The sequence below is a fragment of the Tachysurus fulvidraco genome, chromosome 16, assembly GCF_022655615.1.
Source record: "Tachysurus fulvidraco isolate hzauxx_2018 chromosome 16, HZAU_PFXX_2.0, whole genome shotgun sequence".
In the NCBI taxonomy this organism is placed as follows: Eukaryota; Metazoa; Chordata; class Actinopteri; order Siluriformes; family Bagridae; genus Tachysurus; species Tachysurus fulvidraco.
Window position 1 is genome coordinate 21,244,551 of NC_062533.1, and position 25,000 is coordinate 21,269,550.

Consider the following 25,000-nt stretch of genomic DNA (forward strand, 5'->3'; position numbering starts at 1 on the left):
AAAAACTGGTGGAAATAAATAAATAAATAAATAAATAAGACATGATAAGTAAAAAACAACAACAAATAATTTAATGTGCAAAAGGTTCAGAATTTAAGAACAAGCTCATCATCATAAACAGTACATTTAGCTTCATTAACACACCAAACTTCACAAAAACCCAATAAATTATTTGTCAGCTTATGGAAAGCAAATTCGACCTTTGACCTTTCTGCTACGTGTCGTTTGAACATTATTTCAGAGTCAACAGTGGCAAGTTTTCCACACAGCTGTATTTTACATCCATCAGAGAAAATTAACTTCATTTAACTTCATTAAAATGATTAAACCAGCTTCTGAGTAAAACAAAGAGGCCTTTTAGTCTGCTACGCTTCAGGAACAAGTGACCAGACCTTCTTTTTATGGCTGTGTTCAAGTGTCCTACATGTTTATCTGTGGTTATTGCCCCATGAATTGGTCTCCAGTGCATTTCTCTATGGCAGGTTTATACAGTGTCCTCCACCTGTCTCTCACCAGGAAGTCTGTGCAGCTTGTATCCAAAGCAGTGACTCGGGCCCTCACGTCCATCGGTCCTTGCCCACCTTCTCTCACTGGGAGATACAGTGCTGGTGATCCAGTGTTGTCCGTTACAGAAGAAATTGACTATTGTTCGCTGTGTGTCAGAAATCATCTCGTCTGGAGGTTCCATAACGACGGTCCTGTGCCTCAAAGTGGAGGCAGCCAGGTTGTTTATTACCAAGACTCTTTCTCTGTAGGACAGATGGGGCAATATCCATTTCCACTTTTCCAGCCGACCAGACACACGTTCTAGCCATCCCAGTTTTTCTTTTGGAACTGTTTATTCCCAAAAAAGACTCCAAGGATTTTAAATCCATTTTCTTTCCACTGCAATCCTCCTGGTAGATAAAGAGTCACAATGTGCTCCCAATTACCAATAATAAACCCTTCACTTTTTGTCCAGTTCATCCTGGCTGAGGATCGTGTGCAATAGTTTGTGTTAAAACCGAGACATCTTCTTGTCCTGTGATGAAAACCATTATATCATCTGCATATGCTAATAAAACCACGTTGGAAAGAACATTTCCTTTAAGTTCCTTTTAGTTTCTTCCTGGAGAAACGTTGTGTCATGTCACTGTGTACTGTAACAGCTAGATATGGCGTAATGACAATACAAGCTTCTTCACTTGACTTGACTTGCCTTGACTTGACTTGACACTCTCTACACCGTACAGCTGCTTATAGAACTTTCCTGCCAGCTTCCTCCTTTCTGTAGGTTCCGTCGTAATCGATCCGTCTGTGTGACGGAGGTGACACATAGTCTTCTGCTGGGCATTTTTCCTTTCTATATTTTGGAGAAGAACGCACTGGGAGCATCCATACCTCTGATGGAGCAGTATCTTATTCTCACCAGTGCTCCTTTTGCTTGTTCTTGTAAGAAAGAGCTCCGTTCTTGTCTTTTCTATTTGAGTCCATCATGATCCTCATGAACCTCAATGTCTCTTTACAAAGCATTAATAGCTGTTCTAACAGCAGCAGATGTGTGAATAGTTTTGACAAAACATTTTAATGTTAGCCTTTCCCACATGCCACCATTGGCTAAGATTGTCAAAATAAAGCTTCTTTGACCTCCAAATATTCCAGAAATATTTAACATTTTCACAAAATTAAAGGTTTTGTAACAACTTGACATTAAAAATCCAATAATAGTTTGATTTTGATGTCTTTTTAATATTGACATCTAAAATGACCATAAATGACCACTCAGTGAAATAAAAGTCTTGATCATCCTGCTGTTCCATGTTCTAGATAAAACCTGTCTAGACTGTCGAGCACCACGAAGCCCTTTCAACCATGTGAACTGTTTTATTTTTCCATTTCTTATTCTCCAGACATCTATTAGTTGGAGTTCCTTAATAAGGTTTGTCAAGGCAACACCTGATTGATGATGGGGCTCGTCACCATTTCTATGGACAGTAAAATCAGTAGTACAATTACCCCCACCCCCACCCCCTGTATAAGACACACACGTTCATCATCATTATGAACATAAACATTAACAAAATAAAATCAGTACCTTCATGCTCTATCTTTACTACTAATAATCAACCTTTAACTATTTATTCCATCTTTAAAATGTTAATATTGAGATGTTCAGGGAATAAAATAACTACCCCTGCACTAGTTCTAGTCCCATGACTCATTACCGAGTTCCCTCTCCACCACATACCCCATGTAACTTCATTATCAGTGTGGAAGAAAAGGAACATTAACTTTTTTAATTCTTAACAATTCTGAAATCACTGATAACTTGTTTCTGAAAACAGAAAAAAGGACACGGTAGCTCTCACCTCCTGTGAACACTCACACACAAACACTCCCAGCATGCACCGAGAGAGGGAGGGGACTGAAGGGATAGAGAGAGAGAGAGAGAGAGAGAGAGAGAGAGAGAGAGAGAGAGAGAGAGAGAGAGAGAGAGAGAGAGAGAAAGGATAGAGAGAGAGAAGGGATAGAGAGAGGGGGGGTAGAGAGAGAGGGAGAGGAGAGAGAGAAAGAGAGGGAGAGAATAACAGGATAAGATAAATAAGCAGGAACTAATGAGTAAAGGTTAGGGAGTAGTGAAGAGGGTGTGGGGAGGAGGGTGTAGGGAGGAGGGTGTAGGGAGGAGGGTGTAGGTAGCAGGGTGTAGGGAGGAGGGTGTGGGGAGGAGGGTGTAGGGAGGAGGGTGTAGGTAGCAGGGTGTAGGGAGGAGGGTGTGGGGAGGAGGGTGTAGGGAGGAGGGTGTAGGTAGCAGGGTGTAGGGAGGAGGAAGCAGAGTGCAGAGAGTAGCAAAGAGATACACAGAGAAGAGGTAGAGAGGGTAGAGAGCTTTAAGTTCCTTAGTGTACAGATATCACCTGACCTGGACCACACACATGTCTAAGATAAGGCACGCTCACGTCTCTCCTCACCCACTCAACACCATCTATCGGTCAGGACCAGAGAGCCTCCTGACCTACTGCACCACGTGGGGTTCACCAGCGGCACAGAGGAGAACAGGACGGACCTGCAGCAGGTGGTGGGGGCAGAAGAGCGTGTCATCGGTACAAACAAACACCCCCCACACTGAGACATCTACACTGGCCCACTCCAGAGGAGAACCAGCTGTAACGTCCCCCACTCACACTGGACATCAGCTGCCCCTCCCCCCACTCTGTTTTCAACTCTATTTCTATAACAATCTGACTATTTATATCTTACCAAGACAATGGTTTCACTACACGTCCTACTGTGTATGATTGTTTACCTGACAAATAAAATTATCATTAAATTCCAATTTGATTCTTGATCATAATATTAAACAGTTTATAGAGAGAATAATTTATTATTCTGTAAATAATATAATATGTGATCCAGAAGATGTTCAGATGTTTGTGAAGGAACAGAACAAAGACACTGTGGTCATTCCACAACATTGATCTACACATCTCTTCTTACACATCACCCACAGATCTCACACTCACTTGGTGAGGAACCTCCTGAAGAACAAGCAGCTCCCCCCACTTCCTGTTTCCTGGATTCCAAACCTTTATAAACATTCTAGTTAATAACCAGCAGAAACACTTGAGCTCCACACTCTGCTTTCTCACGCTTCTCTCATACCCCCCCCCCTCCCCCCAGATTCTATGGCACCACACACGGTTTACTGTTTGCGTAATTTTCCTAGTGTTCCACATGAACACGAACAACACGAACTCTTTTACTCTTCTCTCCTTTAGACTAAAAAAATCGTATATTAAATGTTTAACACATAAATTTTGAATGAATGAGTCTTACCACGAGCGGAAGTGAGCAGATGAGGAATGTGATGGTCATAAAGGCGAGTAGGACCAGATGCTCGAGCTCCTCCGAGAGCGAATGTGTCCGTGTGGATGCTCTGAACCTGCGCGCGGAGCCCCGGTGCAGCTCGACCCTCCGGTACATGAGCACGAGGTGATAGATGACGCAGGCGTTGCACAGCACGGTGCACACGATCATGACAAACAGACAAGATGCGTACAAGTTCTTGTAGATGCGATGCACGCGCTTCGAAGACAACATGTCAACAAAACACCACGTACCGGGACAGTACTGTACGTATTCGCCGAAACCGAAGAATGGCGCGAGGCAGAAGAGCGCGCCCGACACGTAGACCAGTGCCAACGCCAGGTAACCACAACGCGCGCTTAGGCGTCTCTCGTAAAAGTAAGGCAGGGCGATGGAGAGGCAGCGCTCGAGCGCCATGCACAATAATAGCGCGAGAGTCACGAGGCTGAAGAAAGTCATGGCGAAGCCGAAGTGCCGGCACGAGACCACGCTTCCACCCAGCGCGCGCAGAGACTCGTTCCGCGCGTAGGCAGCAATCACCAGCGGGCTGACGGAGCACGTGCCCAGCAGGTCGGTGACCAGCAGCGCGGTGAGCAGTATCTGAAACAGACTGAAGTTAGAGGAGTGACCTCGCGCGCTCTGCTTCCTCCTCCTGCGCCGGACCTCCAGCAGCACGAGCGCAGCCACGTTCCCGAGAACTCCGGCGGAGAACATGAACACGGAGGTGGTGGGAGAACTTTCCCGAACCCACGTCTCACTATCACAATGTTCAGTAAAGTTCATCTCCTGTGCGCGCTCTGTGTGTGTGTGTGTGTGTGTGTGTCTTTAACAGACTTTGTAGTGTGTGTGTTCTCCGTGTTGTTACGCGCAGCCACGCCCCACGGCCCCAAAGGCGCATCGCAACTTTCAGACACGTAGAAATTCTAAATAAGCCACATTTCTGTTGAAATTTTCTGAAATAAATGAAGTGTGAATGTGAGGCTCGTGACTGCTCACTGAAAATGACAGAACAGTCAGATACATGTTTTCCATGATTCAAAATTCAAAAGAATCCAATCAGAGAATTCAGTCACACTGCAATATAAAGAAGAAGCAGCAGAAAGACTTGTGTTTCACTGGAGACTTTACATCAGTCCTGAAGTCTGAACAGCTCTCTGTGTGTTTACTGTGTGAATAAGAAAGTAAAGAACAGAGTTTAGGATGAAATTCAATTATAAATGTAAGTGTGTGTGTGTGTGTGTGTGTGTGTGTGTGTGTGTGTGTGTGTTTGTGGGGTGGGGGTGGGGGGGTGTTTGTGTGTGAGGGTGTGTGTGTTTGTGTGTGTGGGGGTTGGGGGTGTTTGTGTGTGAGGGTGTGTGGGTGTGTGTGGGGTGGGGGTATGTGTGTTTGGGTGTGAGGATGTGGTTGTGTGTGTGTGTGTGTGTGTGTGTGTGTGTGTGTGTGTGTGTGTGTGTGTGTGTGTGTGTGTGTGTGTAGTGCAGACTATTATTGAGTAATGACAATCATTACTGGCTAAGAATACCAAATAAATATTAATGAATATATGATGATTTATCGCTTCGTTCATATTTGTGACTTTCTACACTTGCACCATTGAGAGCGTCCTGACGGGTAACGTCACTTCCTGGTTGGGGAACAGCACCATGCAGGGCAGGAAGATTGTAAAGGATCTCAGCATCACAACAATGGTCTCAGAACGTGTCGCAGAAACTTACAGTTACAATTCAACAGGTACAGAATGTTTCTGCAAAAAGAGAGTTCAAATATTACCAAGATAATTTATACCATGCTGATAGACTCTTACCCAAAAATACTGAGTGGTGTAATGACACCAAAAGGAGCTTCAATAAAGTTTAGGCATGTGCACATTTATACAACCAGGTTAATGTGTTGTTTTAATTTCTCCTGTTAACTGTGTTTTATCCCTTAGGGTCATCTGATGCTACTGGAAATCTTTAATTACTTAAATTTCTTTATTTGTTCATTCATTTGTCATTCACACTTTATTCACTCAGTTTATACACAGTTTATCTGTGTAAGATGGAACACAAAGCCTTAGACAACTTCTTGTGACTATGATTTATTTAAATACTGTAGTATAAACTGTGATCTTGTGGTTATATTCATCACTTGAGTGAATTAAGCACTATGATTGCCTTCCACTGTTCTTTTCACACACAGTCCATCTTAAGGGTTTAGAAGCAAGAGAGACCCCTAAAGACAAACCCTGCAGTGAAGTGACTTATGGACTCTCCTAATGAGACTGGACCTGTAAAGAGCTGAGGATATTGTTGACGTCTGCACGGGTTATACTATTTTATCCAGTGAGCTCTGTAACTCCTTCAGTGTTATAGCTGGACTCGAACATTTCTCTGACAAGTGCTGAGCACTCAGAGTGGTCTAATGTGGAAAAATATACAAGAACACATGAAACACACGGTGTTCCTTTGTTAGTAGAATTTATGCCCATGTTGGAATTTGTTTCTGTGATTTTTTTATTGTATAAATCTTTATTGTATACATCTTTGTTGGTTTTTATGTTGTACTGTATTTATTGTTTTGTATCATATTTGTCACACTGATGTTGTTGTGACAGTAAAATGTGTATTGCTTTTTAGATTAAAAAAAGAATTCCACACACACAACACTATTTTATATTGCTTATATTGTGTCTACTGCTAAATATCAAGCTTTTGGGAGAGAGAAAAGCAGGTGGATGTTTCACTCTGACATTCTTTCTTTTTCCCTTTCTGCCTTTTCTCCTGTCAGCTCATGTAAGAACGCCTGTATTTACTGTAAACAGCCTGTGAAGTCCTTAATGTAGAGAGATTCTGATCTGTTTTGGGATTGTTTGATCTCTGTCTTCTACATGTTCAATCATCACCTGAACAAATCCTTAACACGTGTCTATTATAAACCAATAAATGAATAACTACTTGGTCAAATCTTTTCTTTTTCAGACAAATTCAAAAACATTAACAAACACATTGTACTACATGTGAAAGCTTACGTTCTCTACAGCATTTATGGTTTTTAGCCCTGTACTAATCCCATATGAGACAAACCTAAAAATTCTGCTTATTTCCACCTTCTCAACTAAAGAACGAAAATTTAACCAGTAATTCAATGAAAGGAAAATGACTTTGACCTGTTCATTAGAATATATATATATCTCAAATACAAGTGAATGTTAATGTGAACTTTTCGGTAGGAATATTCTGTGCATTATTGTTGTGAATCACTGCAACGTGCTCTGTAACACAAGCTGTCTCTAAAAGGCAGAGAACTGACAACATCATTAGTGAACATTAGATGGTTAAGCATCATAATTTATTATCAGTAACTGGCTATTATTGTAGGAGTTCAGGTGTTTTTAGTGTACGGTTGACGACACACACACACACACACACACACACACACACACACACACACACACACACACACACACACACACACACACACACATGCTACTGGAATGTGATATTATGTAAGTGGACTGATTATTAATGGTATAGTTGTTTGTACAGTATTCATAAAAAATCCACTGATTTAAGCAAAGTGACAAAGTGAAGCTAACAGTTGATATTTCCTTTTGAACAATAATAGTTTACAGATTTTTCCTAATTTGTCCATTATATTTGAAGTATTTTACTGATTCCAAGCATCTCAAGGCAATACACAGATATGTGACAGTGTGCAGGAGACACAGCAAGTGTTTGTGATCCAACATGGACTTGAAATAAAGAAACTTGTAAACTACAGTGTATTGAATCTGATCATGAAAATATCACGTCATTATATGGACAGAATAAAATGCGCTAAATTTAAATCAAAACACTGGCGCGTGCGACGTCTTACAGAGTGACTTCACACGATTAGATTAAAGTTGTTGTTATTGTTCGAATCCCCTTCACGACACATTTTAAAAAACACACCGACTGACTCTTTGCATCCCGTCTTGAAAAGCGTTTGGTCTTTTTACCAAAACTATAATTTGAACGTCCTTGTGTCTGATACCAACGAAGAGAATGACATCTGAAGCGCAGCGCGTGGAGACGCCAATTGTTGGTGAGATGGACAGCGCGAGCGCAGAGTGTAAGTCAGAGTACAGAGCAACTTACAGTAGAAGACAGTCAAATTGGAGCTCAGGGCTTTAGGGTTAATTATTTTTAAACGGACCAGAGGCACATCAAATATCCAACAAAAGAGATTTATATTTAATGACAAGTTAAATGCTCACACCTCTGTATTATATTAAAGCTCTTTGGAAGGAAAGACTTTAAAGTATTAAGCGAGATCAAGTCAAGGTACAAAGTAGGAAAGCTGCTGTGTGAAGGAGGTGAAGGTGCAGTATATGCAGGGGTTCGTCTGTCGGATGGCACTGAGGTAAGATGGACATACACAGTATATATAGAAGATTTCAGGGATCTAAATGTACTAGTTTTTTTCCAAGTTCCATGCAAAGTGGACCTCGTACCTTCAGGCACTAAACAGTACTTCCCACCAGAGTGGTGCAGAGAAAAACTTTACATGGGCTGTCCTACCACCATCTGGACACTGGGCGTCCTCCTATACACGATGCTCTGCGGGAAATGGCCCTTTGAGACGACGGAAGAAATTATTGCTGGCCACCTGCACTTTCCTCCTGACTTGTCTAAAGGTAAGAAAGTGCAGAAACGTCACATTTAGACCTGTAAAATAAGGTCTTTTGCATAGCGTCATGGCTTTACACATAACTATTTATTCCATCTCTCTGTCATCTTCTATCTCACACACAGACTGCCAGAAGTTTATATTACTGTGTCTGGCACAAAAGCCTAAGTCTCAACCATCCTTCAAGCAACCGCTGAAGAACCGGTGGTTGAAGAGCAGCTCAAGGTCTACACAGGTGAGCTGGCAAGAATATAATAAACATTTAATGTGTTAAAATAATAAATTTAATAAACATTTAATGTGTTAAAACACCATTGAACAAATTCTTACCCTATTGTCTAGATTACAACGATTCTACTCGATTAGATTTAAGTCCCCTAACAGACAACACAATGATTGTGTAATTATATGATGAACACTTAATTACATTACAGAACAATTATTATCTAAGCAACTGCTTAGTATTTTCTGTTCTTGTGTATTTTAATGTTTAATCTGATTTTGTTCCTTTGCTTTGCAGAGAATTCCCATCATTCGGGGCCTTGTTACTCGTCTCGTACAGATTCGAGACGCTCACAGAAAAAAGAAGCATACGAGCGCACCAAAACGAAGCTCCTTTTCTCCATATTTTCTACTTCGGCTTTATTGTATAAATCTCTGTATGTATCTTTGTTGGTTTTTATCTTGTATTTATTGTTTTGTATTCATATTTGTCTTCTTTTTTGTATCGCTTGTTAGATAAAAAAATAATTCTACACCTGAACAAATCCTTAACACGTGTCCATAATAAACTAATAAATTAATAACTACTTGGTCAAATCTTTTATTTTTCAGACAAATTCAAAACACATTAACAAACACAGTGTACTACATGTAAAAGCTTACACTGTAAAACATTTCTGTAAAAAAAACAGGGAATTTTGGACTGTTACTCATAATTACTCATAACTCATGGGAATTTACTGTTACTCATAAATACAGCTGAATACTGTAAATGAAAATTAATTTGACGAGCAAACTGCAAGCTACCGTTCAGTTTTATTGGACAATACAGTATTTTATTGGTCTGGTCATGCATCCATTTTCACTCCAATCGTGACCCCGCCAGCACCTACGGATCGGCGTATTCACGTGTTTTTTACTCCTCGCCTGTATATCAGGGTAAGCACAAACTGAACGAACTCTGTGTTTCTAAATGAAATAATTGACAAAATGTTAAATATATTTGCTTATTTTTGAACCATTACTAAAAATGATGTATTGATTTTTACATATTTGGGGCTGCTCGTTAAACGAATTAGCACTAGCTACATTAGTTAGTATCTTTATTTGTATTTAACGTTAATTTGCAATCTATTCAAATGTCTGACTGACGTGTGTATTTTAAGTGTCTTTTTTGTATAAATAAAGACAGACATATCAGACTAACTTGACTCTTCTTTTAATAAACTTGTGAGCCCTACACACATTATTTTCATGAGGTTACCCCAGATGTGCACCCTCTTCTCTGGCCCCCTCTACCACCGAACATACAACAATTGTTCCTATTGTCACATCCTTTCTCTCTCTTTTTTTTTCACAACTCAATCTCTTGTACAAACAAAGAACATTGTTTACTTATTACTCCTGTGTAATAATTTAACATTTTCATTCTGACATTTTCATTTCTGACTTCACTCTGTTTTTTTTTTTTTTTTTTTTTTTTAACTTGTTATATAGTCTTTTAAATATTGTGGTTTCCTTATTAGACATCCTGCTTTTGTGACAACAGATGCTGGGAGGTCTGACTGTTGAGTGTTCTGCATTTGATTTTCCACAGCGCTAAGGTGTGATTGAGCATTTGCAGTTTCTGCGTGTTTTGTATTGTCAGGACTAGCAATCTCTATTTGGTTGGAGTCTCTGGAGGTCATTCCATGATCCCTCCGAAGATGTCTCTGTTCCTTCTTATAACACCTCCAGAATTCAACTGGACACTGTAGGATCTCGAGTCGATGGGCTCCACCACTGCCAGATCTTATGAGGCTCAAATGGTTGCATTCTTACAGAGTCACCTTGTTTTAATGTGTCTAAGTCTTTGGCTGATCTGTTGTAGTATGTTTGTTGTCATTGTTGATTTGTCATCAATTCTCTCAATGAATTCTGGATCTTTGGTTGTAGGAGGCTGGGTTTCGTGGGTAGAAGTGTCTTGGTGCGACGGCTAAGCAACCTCTGTGCTGGGCTGGTTGATAATCCATGTGTTGGAGTGTTTCTATGATCCAGGATTGCTAGGTATGGATCCTGTCTTGATATTTGTGCTTTAAACATCAGCCTCTTGGCAGTTTTGACCGCTGATTCTGCCTTGCCATTACTCTGAGGATAGCCAGGTGATGAAGTTTTGTGCAGGAATTCCCAATGGTGACTAAACTTCTTAAACTCGTATGACGAACTGTGGGCCATTATCAGAGATGACAATGTCTGGAATACCCTGACAGGCAAAGTGACTTTTCAGCTTTCTTATGACAGTAGTGGATTTAGTGTCTGGCAGATAATCAATTTCCCAAAAGTTGGAGTAGTAGTCTACTGTAATTAGATAGTCCTTGTTGTCGAAAGTAAACAGGTCCGTGCCTACCTTGGCCCAAGGTCTGTCTGGCATATCATGTGGACGTAGTGTCTCCTTTTGCTGGTTGCAGTCAACTGCGCGGCAGGTGTCACATGTGATTTGATCCGCTCGTTCATACCTTGCCAGTACCATGCTAGCCACATCTCTGGCCCTGGAACATACACAACATCCACATCCTATTTTTGAAGTCTTAGCATCATTCTTTGGAGTCTTTTAAGTGCACTCAGTAGTGGCTTACGCAGGATGTTCTCTAAGGGTTTGTGATCACTTTGTGCTGATACTTTCCACCCATATGTATAATGGTGAAACTTCTCCATCCCAAACAGTAGAGCTAATAACTCCTTCTCAATTTGTGCGTAGCCCGTTCTGTGTGTGTTAATGCTCTGCTGGTGAATGCTACTGGTTTACCTCCCTGCATGAGTGCAGCACCAAGGCCTCCCTCTGAGGCATCACATTGGATGGTAAGTTCTTCATCAGGGTTGTAATACTTTAACACTGGTGCATTTGCAATTGTTTCTTTTATTTTACAAAATGCCTCTTCATGCTGCACGACCCATCTCCATTCAGAGTCTTTGCGGGTTAGCAGGGCCTCACACTGGTCTGAAAGATGTGCACAAAACATTGAGAGGTAATTTATCATCCCTAGTAGTCTCTGAACTCCTTTAACATCTGTTGGTTTCGGCATGTGTGTTATTGCTCGAACTTTGTCTGGGTCTATTTTCAATCCATCTGATGTCAGGAGGTGTCCGATGTATGAGACTTCTTTTTGTTTCAGTTTGAGCTTGTCCGCATTTATCTTGATACCTTTCTCTCTGCACCGTGCTAAAAATGCTTTCAGCTTTTCATCATAGTCTCTCTCAGCTAATTCTTGTGTCTCTCCTTGTCCTATAATGAGAACATCATCCGCAATGATATATATTCCTGGCAGGCCCTCTAATGCAAATGTGAGCTTCCTCTGAAAGATTTCAGGGGCCGGACTTATGCCCATGGGTGAGGTAGCTGGACTCTTCCTCCAGCTTGACATGCCAAAATCCACTTTTAACATCGCACACTGTAAACACTTTGGCTTTAGACAGTTCAGGGAGTATTTCATCTATAGTAGGTAGTGGGAAATGACTGCGCTTTAAAGCTTTGTTCAAGGGTCGTGGATCTATACATACTCTGAGTCTGCCGCTGGGCTTCTGTACGACCACCATATTACTAATCCAATTCGTACTCCTCTCTACTGGTGCAATGATTCCTCTCCTCTGAAGATCTTGAATCTCTTCCTTCAAAGGTTTCATCATGGACACTGGAACCCTTCTTTTTGGGAGCTGTACAGGTTTTACAGTGTTGTCAATCTCAATTTTGTATTCTCCCTCTAGGCAGCCATCGCCCGTGAATACATCAGCATATTCTGTTTTTATCTGCTGTACTGACCACTGGCTGGATGCAGGGTTTTCTGTTCTGACTATGCTGTCTATTGCAAGAATCGTCATCGCTTCACTTGCTCTCTTTCCTATTAGTGGGACAGTACAGTTGTTATCTACCACCTGGAATTCCAGCCTGTACAGTTTGTGGTTTCTCGGGTTTCTCACTTTCACTTTGCACTTTCCTAGTGGTCTCACTTTGCTTTGGTTGTACATTAATAGCACAGTCTTTGTATCCTCCAGTTTTATATCTGGGCTCAGCAGATGAATAGGAATTACATTGCAACTTGCTCCACAGTCAATTTGAAATTTCACAAGATCGTTTCCCAGAAGCATCCCTGCGTACAGCTGTGTTTGCTTTTCCTTGTCTTTCTTGTTTTTGTTTATAGTCTCTGGGTTTGCTACACCAACAGTGAGAATGTCCTCATACTCATCACTGTCCTGTTCAGTCACTTTATTTACTGATTTATGGTTTCCATGTCTCAGTTGGGCTCTACATTTAACTGCAAAGTGATTTGCCTTTCCACACTTTTTACATTTCTTACCAAATGCTGGGCATTTCTGTTTGTTCATTCCATGCTCTTTACCACAGAATCTGCACCCGATCATAACGCCGGGTTGGTGTCGATCTTGACGTGCTCCTTGTCTGATGGCATGCACCTCTTCTACCGCTGCACCTGCTGCAATGGCTTTGCTGTTCTGCCGCGACAGCTCTGCTGATCTGCATATACGTATGCACGTCTGTAGTGTTAAATCTTAAAGAAGTCTCTCTCTCAGTCCTTCGTTGTTAATTCCGCACACTATTCTGTCACGTATGAGTGAGTCTTTGATGTCTCCAAAATTGCATGTTTGAGCGAGCATTCGTAACTCCGTGACGTAATTATCGATCGACTGTTCAGCTCCCTGTCCTTTCGAGAAGAATCGATAGCGTTCTACTGTCTCGTTTATACTGGGATTGCAATGTTCATCACACTTTTCAATAATGTTTTTCACCGTTCGTGCATCCGCAGCCACATCACTCATCAGAGTTTCCAGCAGTTCCCGACCGCTCTCGCCGATGAAGTAGTAAAACAATTTGACCTTCGTCTTTTCCTCTGCGTCCGACATTGTCAGCTCCAGGTAGAGCTTAAACTGGTCCCTCCAGGATTTCCAGGTCTTGGATAGATTGTCGGCGTCCATGCATAACGGTGATGGTGGCTTTAATCCATCCATCGTGCAGCTCTGTTCATGTGCAGCTCTCCGCTCTAATTCTAATTTGTAAACTAACAGTCTAAAAGTGTCCCCGCTGCCACCATATTTTATGTGTCTTTTTTTGTATAAATAAAGACAGACATATCAGACTAACTTGACTCTTCTTTTAATAAACTTGTGACCCTACACACATTATTTTCATGAGGTTACCCCAGGTGTGCACCCTCTTCTCTGGCCCCCTCTACCACAGAACATACAGCAATTGTTCCTATTGTCACAGTGTGATTATTTATTGATTTTGAGGGATTTGGCTCTGTTTCACCATTTGTTTAAGGGTTTATTGAAATGTGCACTAAACAGGGGAGCAAACTTGTCGCATTTGGCGATATTCGCCGTTTTGGATCCAAAATAGGTCATTCTTGTGATTCGCCTAGATCCGATGAGTGTTTGAAAATGAGGGGGGGGGTCTGCGTCAGGGTCGTAGTAAATTAAAATCATGTCGAGCTATCGTGGTAATGATGTCAAATCACTAGCCAGTTTGGCGGGTTATGTTTTACAATTTCCATCTAATTTGCTGCCAAAGGTTAAGCAGTCTGTGCAGATTGAGCACACACACTTAACTCGTAGTATTTTCTCTATCGAAGTCACTCGTCCTCGTCACGTTGCTGTGCTGTGCGGTCACAAAAACTTAACATTCACTTAAGTTTTACTTTTAACTTGTGTCACGATTCACTTGCATATACTGTACTGTATTTCGATTTGTTCAGATGCTGCGTTCACGTATTTACACTACAATCCAAGACGCTATATCAGTTAAACTTGCTAACACACACTCACATGGGGTAAAACCAAACCCCATTCATTCACCAGTCAGTCCCCATCGTTTCTCTCCTCTCCCTATTTGTGGCGTTCCGCTTGGATTCGAAGCAGCAATTTTCACACAAAAGAGAAGAAAAACGAGCGAAGCCCCAATGATAGTGAGGTATGGCAGCTTATTTTACAGTTGAGAGAGATTGTGGAGCTTGTTTGTGCTCCAACCATTTCCACAGGCCAGGGAGGATATTTAAGAGTTCTGACAGATGAATATTTGCATATTAGAATGCAGACTTTTGGGGATCATATGCTGAAGCCTAAACACCACTACCTAAATCATTATCCAGAACTCATTGTTCACTTTGGACCACTCATTCGTCTCTGGACATTACGGTTCAAAAGTAACCATGGTTACTTCAAGCAATGTACAAGAAAGCTCCATAACTTTAAAAACCTATGCGGAACTCTTGCTGAAAGACATCAACTGTTGCAATCTTTTCTAAGTGCTGGGAATTTCTTCTCACCATCTGTTGTGGTAGAGAAGGGATCTGAGTTTAGCGTAGGAGACCACAATGATAAGATACGACACAGTTGTTCATCTTAGCTTTGATCCTCAAGATACCCTCATTAGTCATGATGTGACAGTAAAAGGAACAGCATATAAGAGCAACATGTTTGTTGTTATAGATCATAATGATGATGGCCTAGTAGGACAAATCAAAAAGGGGGTCATTCATAAGAATTCAGCAGTGTACTTTATCACTGAGCTATATCAGGCTGTCCGTCAACCTTGCATTAATGCTTATTTCACTACACTGATGCAGGAGGCCTACTAGGGTAAGAGGCAAGTATACTACAAGACTATTCTCTGTTCTGGCACCAAGGTGGTGGAATGAACTTCCCCTAGAGGTCCGGACAGCTGAGTCACTGACTATTTTCAAGCGGCGGTTGAAGACCTACTTATTCAGGAAACACTTCAACTAGCACTTCTTTCCTTATCTTTTGCATTAAAAAAAACAAACAAAAAAAAAAACCTTTGACACTTTTTCATTGTAACTTTGAACAAATGTTTTAAACTCATGGTATCTTAAGTCTGTAACCTAGTAAGCAGCATTAATGTATTCAGTGTTAGAGATTTAAGCACTTATGTACGTCGCTCTGGATAAGGGGTCTGTCACATGCTGTACATGTAAATGTAAATGTACTATTGTGTTAGTCAAGCAGATCTGCTGGATTATTATCCTCTGCCTAAATATTCATATTGTGGCATGTCTTTGCTAACACTTCATCACTCTGTCCCCACATTTAGATTCATGTCATCCATCAGTGATAAAATTAAGGCTATTATCCTCAAGACGTTGCCCAGCTTGTCTGAGGATATTCAAAATCAGATTATCACTGGACTTCAAAGCTCAGGTGTGGAATCATTAGAAGACCTCACACATGTACAGCAGGATGATCTCACAGACTTTATACCTGTCATACACCAAAGGAAGCTTCTGGAGACATTCAGAAATGGTAATTAATGGTGCTTGCTAAAGCACATTCTTATTGTCTTGCATACGTATTATTATTATTATTATTATTATTATTATTATTATTATTATTATTATTATCCCACATACTTTGACACACAGGGGTGAGCCTGGTCTCGTTTGAAAGAAGAGATTCTCTAGTTTCAGAAACTAGTGTCAGATTGATTCTTACTGGCACAAAGTTACAGGGGTTTGAATGAAGGTTTTCATTTCCGCCTGGGTTGTTTTTCTGATAAACTGATTAATCTTATTTTTCTGGAACATGTTAGGGACAAAACAACAACTGAGAGTCATAGCCACATGTCTTGGCTTTCAGCAAAATAAATTTCAAGTCAAAAGACCCAAAAATTGGATTTTATATGAATATTTTTCTACGGCCCTGGTCGTCGGGTGCAGCGTTTTTGTGTACTTGTTTACTATATAACTTTGAAATAAAAGGCTGCAGGCTCAGTCTGACAAGCCATGAATAAGCCTAGACTCTCTCTCTATCACTCTGGTGTGAAAACAGGCCTGTAACTTGTCACCCTGAGCTGTGAGAGGGACAAAAGGTCAGGGATTACGCAAGAATTCTTCTGAGCATCCAGTTCACGCAGACACAGGCAAAGAACATACGGCATGCCGCATACCGTTGGAATCGTCTGCTTATTGGCTAAACGGCTGTATAGGTCCCGGCCCATTTCATTGCTATTGGAAGGAGTAATTGTCAGTCAAAGGCGGGTTCCCAAAAATGAGGTCATGACATCATTGGCTTCTCAGCCGTCTATCTCTGCCATACAAGCACCGATTGGCTCAAATGAGGGCTTATTTGATTCGTTAGGACCTGGGCTATAAATATGACGTAGACTTTGAATTTTTGAATATCCCAATTAGGAGTTAGAGCGGCAAAACGAGATGATGGCGCACTTCTGTTTCCAGTTATCAGAACACTAACGGAATATTTGCGGCGCGACCAGAGCGTTTTGGATTAAAAGGCTTACAGATTTCAATTCCTTGGACCTGTGTGGATTTTTGTGGATCATTTGTGTTGGAATATATTACCCCAGTGAAGAAAGAGACGCGTCTAAAGGTAAGGGAAAAACCGGTCTAGCGCCACCTAGGTCAGTTTTGTCCGAAATTTTTTTTCTAATCGTATGAAGGCTGTGAATCATATTGTGCTTTGTGTGTGGGCTTAAAAATTATTGAGAGTATAAACTTTACTAGGTAAATAGTTTTTTTCATGTTTTTGGAGGATTTGATGCTTTAAAGTTGAATTGAAGCTTGTTTCTGGGTCATCCCCTAGTGGTCACTTCTACTTCCGTGCCGTGTACGGCACAGCGACCCGTAAGAGGTTCACATTCGTTCTAAGAGTGTACACAGACTGTATTTGTTAGAAATATCCTCACTTATGTTTCTAAGGCTTCAACCAAAAAATGAGAAAATACAGTCTGCATGGTTCTGTTACTGGCAGTTGTTCCTCACTCACTCACTCATTCATTTCCTACCGCTTATCCGAACTTCTCGGGTCACGGGGAGCCTGTGCCTATCTCAGGCGTCATCGGGCATCGAGGCAGGATACACCCTGGACGGAGTGCCAACCCATCGCAGGGCACACACACACACTCTCATTCACACACACACTCAGGACAATTTTTCCAGAGATGCCAATCAACCTACCATGCATGTCTTTTGACTGGGGGAGGAAACCGGAGTACCCGGAGGAAACCCCTGAGGCACGGGGAGAACATGCAAACAGTTGTTCATGTTAAACTATTATATTGTCATACCAGCCATGTGTAAAGCTTCATGCCACAGCATGACCACTCTGGGGTGCGTTTCCCAAAACCATAGTTGCTAACCCGTTAGCAACTTAGATGGTTGGCAATGGGTTGGCAATTTCCCCAATGTGGTTTTCTGAATGGGATTTTCTCAATGTGTTCAACCAGTGATTCACTCAAAGGAAAAGGACTTTGATCTCAAAATGGACTATATCTCAAATATAAGTGAATGTTAATGTGAACTTTTTGGTAAGAATATACTGTGAATTATTGTTGCACGATTAGATTAAAGAAACACACCGACTGACTCTTTGCATCCCGTCTTGAAAAGCGTTTGGTCTTTTTACCAAAACTATAATTTGAACGTCCTTGTGTCTGATACCAACGAAGAGAATGACATCTGAAGCGCAGCGCGTGGAGACGCCAATTGTTGGTGAGATGGACAGCGCGAGCGCAGAGTGTAAGTCAGAGTACAGAGCAACTTACAGTAGAAGACAGTCAAATTGGAGCCCAGGGCTTTAGGGTTAATTATTTTTAAACGGACCAGAGGCACATCAAATATCCAACAAAAGAGATTTATATTTAATGACAAGTTAAATGCTCACACCTCTGTATTATATTAAAGCTCTTTGGGAGGAAAGACTTTAAAGTATTAAGCGAGATCAAGTCAAGGTACAAAGTAGGAAAGCTGCTGTGTGAAGGAGGTGAAGGTGCAGTATATGCAGTGGTTCGTCTGTCGGATGGCATAAGGTAAGATGGACATACACAGTATATATAGAAGATTTCAGGGATCTAAATGTACTAGTTTTTTTCCCCCAACACTGTAAACCCTAATAAGTTCACAGAACTCAAATTATTTTGTAACAAATTACACAAAAATATTTTAGTGATGTTTTTAAATGTTTTAAGTTAAAACAAAAATTACATGTTCAGTTGCCTTAAATTATCTAAGTGTTATCTGATAAATATTAATATTCCTCAACTCATAATTAGGAAGTAATACACTCAAAATTTTAAATATTCCTCAGCTCAATGTGGGACATGCACTACACAGTTATAATCATCTAGTAATGTTAGAAAACACTATTGTGACAATATAAGTGACAATTTTTTTTATTAAAAACACTTTATTAAATTTTATTAAAAACATCCTTTTAAAAAGCACAAATCAAAACAGATCGGTCAAACAAAGTGCTTGAGATAAATTAAAACAAAAGGAAATGACTTTAAAACACATTTTGTTTTTATAAAGTACATTAAGTGTTATTTTTCCATATTCTGATAGTGGTCATTGCTACAGAGGGTAGATTCAGGGCAAACAGTGTCACATCTTAAATCTGAGGTAGAAGAGGCAATTACATTTGTAAAATAAAATTCAATAAGATTCTAAGTATAATCTGTCCTCAACTGCAGTGACAACTATTAGAATGTGGAACCATTTAACACGGTTAAAATTAAACAGTCAAATAAAATGCTGGTTTCTACTGTGCCGTACTTCAACTGGCAACATCAAGGTAGGGCATCAAGGTAGGGCATCAAGGTAGGGCATTAAGGTAGGGCATTAAGGTAGGGCATCAAGGTAGGCATAAGGCAACAGAACATTAAACATCTTTAGTGCATGAATTTATCATTCGTTTCACACAAGTTATTCAGTACAAACTTGGGATGGGCAATACGTCAATGTTTTTAAAATTTAACAATCATTGTATTAAATCTGAGGTAGAAGAGGCAAACAGTGTCACATGTTAAATCTGAGGTAGAAGAGGCAAACAGTGTCACATGTTAAATCTGAGGTAGAAGAGGCAAACAGTGTCACAGCTTAAATCTGAGGTAGAAGAGGCAAACAGTGTCACATGTTAAATCTGAGGTAGAAGAGGCAAACAGTGTCACAGCTTAAATCTGAGGTAGAAGAGGCAAACAGTGTCACAGCTTAAATCTGAGGTAGAACAGGCAATTACATTTGTAAAGAGGGGGGAAAAAAACGAAAACTTCCTCAATACTTAACTCAACAAATAATCCATTCTGAGTGATTCATTCATTGAACAAATCATTCTTCAGTGTCAGTAGACGCCCTTTCAGTGGTTTGTTGTCCACAAGACACATGAGAACTTTTTGGATAAATGTGAAAGTAAGCTCGAGATTCTTTGGATACTGTAGGTCTAGTGCATAGATGTACCCAAAGAGCAGAAGAAATGAGTCAGCCAGATTTGTGGGACCACTCACAAGTATTTCATCCTCCACGACAATACAGATGCTCTCAGGGCTGAAGAGGGCCACATCAGTAGGGTCATCCATGACGACTGTGTGTCAGTGAGGTCTGGACCATCTGCTGACTATAAAACACAAATAAGCACTTAGACTGAAACTAACCTACATGTTTAAACTATTTTTAACATACTTTTTGTTTAGTTGAATGCTTTATACTTACCTTTTCATTTATGTAATTTCTACATGTCAGTTTGCAGAATAACAACAACACACTCACATTATGTTGTTTATTACTGTTCGTTTCACGATAACACACACATACAGACAGCTCGACAACGTAAATATTGACGGTGTAATGCGGACACTTATTGAAATAAGTATACACAAAGTACGCACATGTATTAACGGCGAACAGCGAAAACAACAACCGGGAAGCAGGTATAACGTCATGCTTTATAACGTTAGGTATAACGTCATGCTTTATAACGTTAGGTATAACGTCATGCTTTATAACGTTAGGTTTAACGTCATGCTTTATAACGTTAGGTATAACGTCATGCTTTATAACGTTAGGTATAACGTCATGCTTTATAACGTTAGGTTTAACGTCATGCTTTATAACGTTAGGTTTAACGTTATGCTTTATAACGTTAGGTTTAACGTTATGCTTTACAATAGTGATGGCCAGTTCGTGAACGAATCGTTCTTTTGAACCGGTTCTTTTTAGTGAACTGGATGAACCGGTTCACCAAATCGGACTGATTCGTTCTAAACAGTTCGCGTCTTGAGTCAGCGCTGATCCACAAGTTACTAAAGTTACACACTTTCGGTCGTCTGACAGTCGGTCCGACTCTAAATAAACTAATATCTAGTATATGTAACTCCTGTACACTGAACTGACATGTTATGCTGAGAGAACTGTGAGCTCCAGCTGTTGATACTGCGCATGCGTGAATTACTGAACCGATACAGCGAATCATCAGTACACTGAACCGATACAGCGAATCATCAGTACACTGAATGAACTGTTTCGGACGCGTCCGACATACTGTTGATGCTGCGCATGCGTGAACCTTCAGAGCAAATTATACATATTGGGATATGCATAGTAACTAGTCATAAGCTATTAAACATTTTTATTAAAAAAAATCAATATATGTCACTCAATATATGTCAGTTAATTTGACTATTGACTATTGTGCAGGTTAGTCTGTATTTTTATATGCCACTTTTTGTAAGCTGATGAAGATTAGTTTATTAACTTTATATCTTTAAGACACATAAAACATCCACGTTAGCACATAAATGCCTGTACTGCGTGTTTTAGTTGTATAACCTAAATGTAAGAAACGTATTCAACTAAAGTTATGATTACAAGATTGTATTAATATCTGCCGGCAGCGGGATGATGGAATTTGCGTCATGACGTCAGGACGTAAAAGAACTGGTGAACTGGATTTTTAAACTGGACCGAAAGAACCGGTTCGCGGAAAAGAACCGAACTTCCCATCTCTACTTTATAACGTTAGGTATAACGTTATCTGTCTGCCAGAAAGTTCAAACTAACCTCCACCGTCAATGTTGCTCCAACAGGCAAACATGCATTATGGGAAATGTAGTTCAAAACTTCTAAAGTTACAATTACTTGGATTTGTAAACTATTTACAACAAATATTCACTGTGCACATTGAACAAATGTATTCTTCCCAGTTCAAAATGTAAGACTATTGATCGAAAATCAATAAATAAAAACACCTTGTCAACATTTTTTCTAATTGTTTTTTGAATGTCAACAAGTTGCCATAAAAGTTACCCAGTTGGACCCTTACTTGGGAATGATAACCATCGTAAGTACATCCTGAGAAACAGAGAAGCAACACTGTCCAAATAACAAGTGCTTGAAGCCTTAAAATCTCTTTTATCCAAATGTATTGACTCCAAACCCATGGTAACTGTGTCTCTTCTAATTTTAGCCTGGAGAGACCACTCCCGTTCCCACTGAGGTGGGACTGATGAAGATGGTCTCCCAGCCAGTCCGTTGCCCGAATATCCTGGAGCTGCTGGAATGGTTTGTGGTCCAGAACTGCCTGGTGCTTGTCTTGGAAAATCCAAGCCCCAGCATGGACCTCCTGGACTTTTGTGAACTCCACGGAGGTAAGCTCCCTGAACCCCTGGCGAGGCACATCATGGTCCAGGTGGTTCAGGCAGCTCGTCATTGCTGTGCCAGAGGAGTGTTCCACAATGACATCAAACTAGAGAACATCCTCGTCAACACAGAGACGCTCCGGGTGAAGCTTATTGATTTTGGAGTTGGCGACCTGCTGAAGGGAACGCCCTATACCTACTGCCCAGGTAAGTCCATAAAGGATATGTGATAGAATGAAAGAAAACACAGTGGAGAGTCGCTTTGGAGATGGTGCTGATGGTTGCTGCTCCTTCTCGTACCTTCAGGCACTAAACAGTACTTCCCACCAGAGTGGTGCAGAGAAAAACTTTACATGGGCTGTCCTACCACCATCCGGACACTGGGCGTCCTCCTATACACGATGCTCTGCGGGAAATGGCCCTTTGAGACGACGGAAGAAATTATTGCTGGCCACCTGCACTTTCCTCCTGACTTGTCTAAAGGTAAGAAAGTGCAGAAACGTCACATTTAGACCTGTAAAATAAGGTCTTTTGCATAGCGTCATGGCTTTACACATAACTATTTATTCCATCTCTCTGTCATCTTCTATCTCACACACAGACTGCCAGAAGTTTATATTACTGTGTCTGGCACAAAAGCCTAAGTCTCAACCATCCTTCAAGCAACCGCTGAAGAACCGGTGGTTGAAGAATGGCGCGAGGTCTATGCAGGTGAGCTGGCAAGAATATAGTAAACATTTAATGTGTTAAAACATCAATGAACAAATTCTTACCCTATTGTCTAGATTACAACGATTCTACTCGATTAGATTTAAGTCCTCTAACACAGTGGTCCCCAACCTTGTTTTCACCGCGGACCGGTCAGTGTTTGATAATTTTACCACGGCCCGCTGGGGGTGGGGGGTGGTGGTTGGTGGCTATACAATTAAATTAAAATTTTTTGTTTTGTTTTGTTTCGGTTGCCGTCACTGCAGAAATCCCCGCTTCACACAGATAGCATGTCGGACATGACGATAGTGATGTAAGTGCTGTGGTGACAATCTCAGGGTATTCCGCCATGACTTTAATCCAGAACACCGGCAGAGTTTCTAACTTTCTAACGACGTCTGTTTCGTGCTCATTTTTGCTATTTTGTGGGTTTAATTTGAGCAAACACAATATACACGGACACCAAGCACTGTTAAACATGACAAAGTACCGGTGAACAGAGAGAAGAGCGATACACACCTTCTCTCTCCACCAAAGCTACAACACCACTGCCGCTCGCAGCTGCTCGGCTCCAGACGTCACCTAAACCCGGCCCGATATCATGATATTTAGCGCATGCGCGGTATCGGTGCGGCTTTAGGTGACGTCTCTCAGCTCCCGGTTAACCTCTCGTCCATGGAAAGTCTCACAAACCCGAGAGAAATACACCACTGTAAATAAAATGGAAATAATTTAATGTTTCTTGGGTGGCCCGGTACCATTTGGTCCACGGACCGGTATTGGTCCGCGGCCCGGGGGTTGGGGACCACTGATCTAATGGACAACACAATGATTGTGTAATTATATGATGAACACTTAATTACATTACAGAACAATTATTATCTAAGCAACTGCTTAGTATTTTCTGTTCTTGTGTATTTTAATGTTTAATCTGATTAGAAATTAGAAAATAGAAAATATTATTTATCAGTCATGTTATTTGTGACTATTCATTTCATGTTTTTAAGTAATGATTACCTTCTTCACACAAATGACAAAAAAAGAGGATGAAACTGTCAAATTATAATGCAAGAAAATTAATTATTGGGTAGAACACCTCAAAAAAGGTTAAACATGAACTCAAACATTCTAAAAAACGGGGGGGGGACTCGGTAGGCCTAGTCTGAGTCACAGTCGTGGCGAGTCTAAAAATCCCTTCTGTCTGTGCAGTCCTTGTGTGCCCAGGCTTTACAGGACCAGTACTGGAGCCAGACCTCCCTTGACAGGACCAGCACACAATGCAGACTTCAGTTTTATCATCAGTCCTGAGTTTTCAGCTTCTTTGGTTTGGATTTTTTATTGTTACTGAAATTAATTTTTCTTTTAGCTGCAGACCTGCTTTTATCAGCCTCCAGTTGTTTTTTCACGGGAGTATCTGTAAGGACAGCGCTTTCCCTTCTTTTCCTGCCCTTTGTTGTCTGCTTTCTTGGGCCAGCTTTTGGGTGTGGATGATGGACACAAGTTGTGTCCATAGCAGAGGATGATGGCTCAGGCTCAGGCTTGGACACTACACATGGTGTGACAGGTTGATGATGCTCTAAGTGGCATGGAGGATGCCACAGTTGCCACATTAAGTGATGGAGTTTTAGAGGAAGATGGAACCTTTGGTGTCACTGCTGACATTGGGCGGTCTGTGACTAGGGAGGGTGCAAAGTCACCGTCAGTGAAAATATTCCTATTAAAAGGCCAAATTCCAGTGCATGCAAACCCTGTCTGAATATTTGCCAGTGATGCAGCATGGTGAAGCGCACTCTTCACAATGCCTGGCAGATCATAAATGGACATTGTGGCTCCTGGATGAGCTTTCATCCAGCCATCACAGCAGCTGTATACCAGCCTCTTCATTGGCCCATATACACTGCGAACCAAGGGCTGCAGCTTATGGGAACAGTGTGGGGGGGGGAATGAGAGGAGGACATTGCTATGACTCTTGCAAAAATCAATACCCTCCACAGAGGGGAGATATGGTTGTCCAGAATTAGCAGCACTTTTGACTCCAGTGAGTCTGGAAGTGCTTGAGGAAGACCAAAAAGTCCTCCCCTTGCATCCATCCATACTCATTTGCTGTACCGATACAGCCAAGAGGGCCATTGCTGGTAAAGG

General features: G+C 41.0%; 2 protein-coding genes and 2 long non-coding RNA genes across 4 annotated transcripts in view; 2 read left to right on the forward strand and 2 right to left on the reverse strand.

Annotated features, from left to right (window-relative positions):
* Window positions 1-4,884, reverse strand: part of ptger2b (prostaglandin E receptor 2b (subtype EP2)) — a 6,982-nt gene extending 2,098 nt beyond the window's left edge. Inside the window, exon 1 of the mRNA XM_027142259.2 lies at window positions 3,814-4,884. Coding sequence (XP_026998060.2) covers window positions 3,814-4,626 — 813 coding nt within the window. The 5' untranslated portion in view covers window positions 4,627-4,884. The remainder of the gene's footprint in view (window positions 1-3,813) is intronic.
* Window positions 1-25,000, reverse strand: part of LOC113647555 (NACHT, LRR and PYD domains-containing protein 3-like) — a 291,375-nt gene that overhangs the window by 111,229 nt on the left and 155,146 nt on the right. The gene's annotated exons all lie outside the window — the stretch shown is intronic.
* On the forward strand, window positions 7,715-9,173 carry LOC113640022. Its single transcript, XR_007138118.1, has 4 exons — window positions 7,715-8,229; window positions 8,351-8,503; window positions 8,622-8,731; window positions 9,017-9,173. It is a non-coding gene; the product is annotated as an uncharacterized LOC113640022 (long non-coding RNA).
* Window positions 22,393-25,000, forward strand: part of LOC113639923 — a 3,390-nt gene continuing 782 nt past the window's right edge. Inside the window, exons 1-3 of the long non-coding RNA XR_007138116.1 lie at window positions 22,393-22,633; window positions 22,752-22,861; window positions 24,068-25,000. The exon at window positions 24,068-25,000 is cut by the window's right edge and continues 631 nt beyond it. This is a non-coding gene — a long non-coding RNA (uncharacterized LOC113639923). The remainder of the gene's footprint in view (window positions 22,634-22,751; window positions 22,862-24,067) is intronic.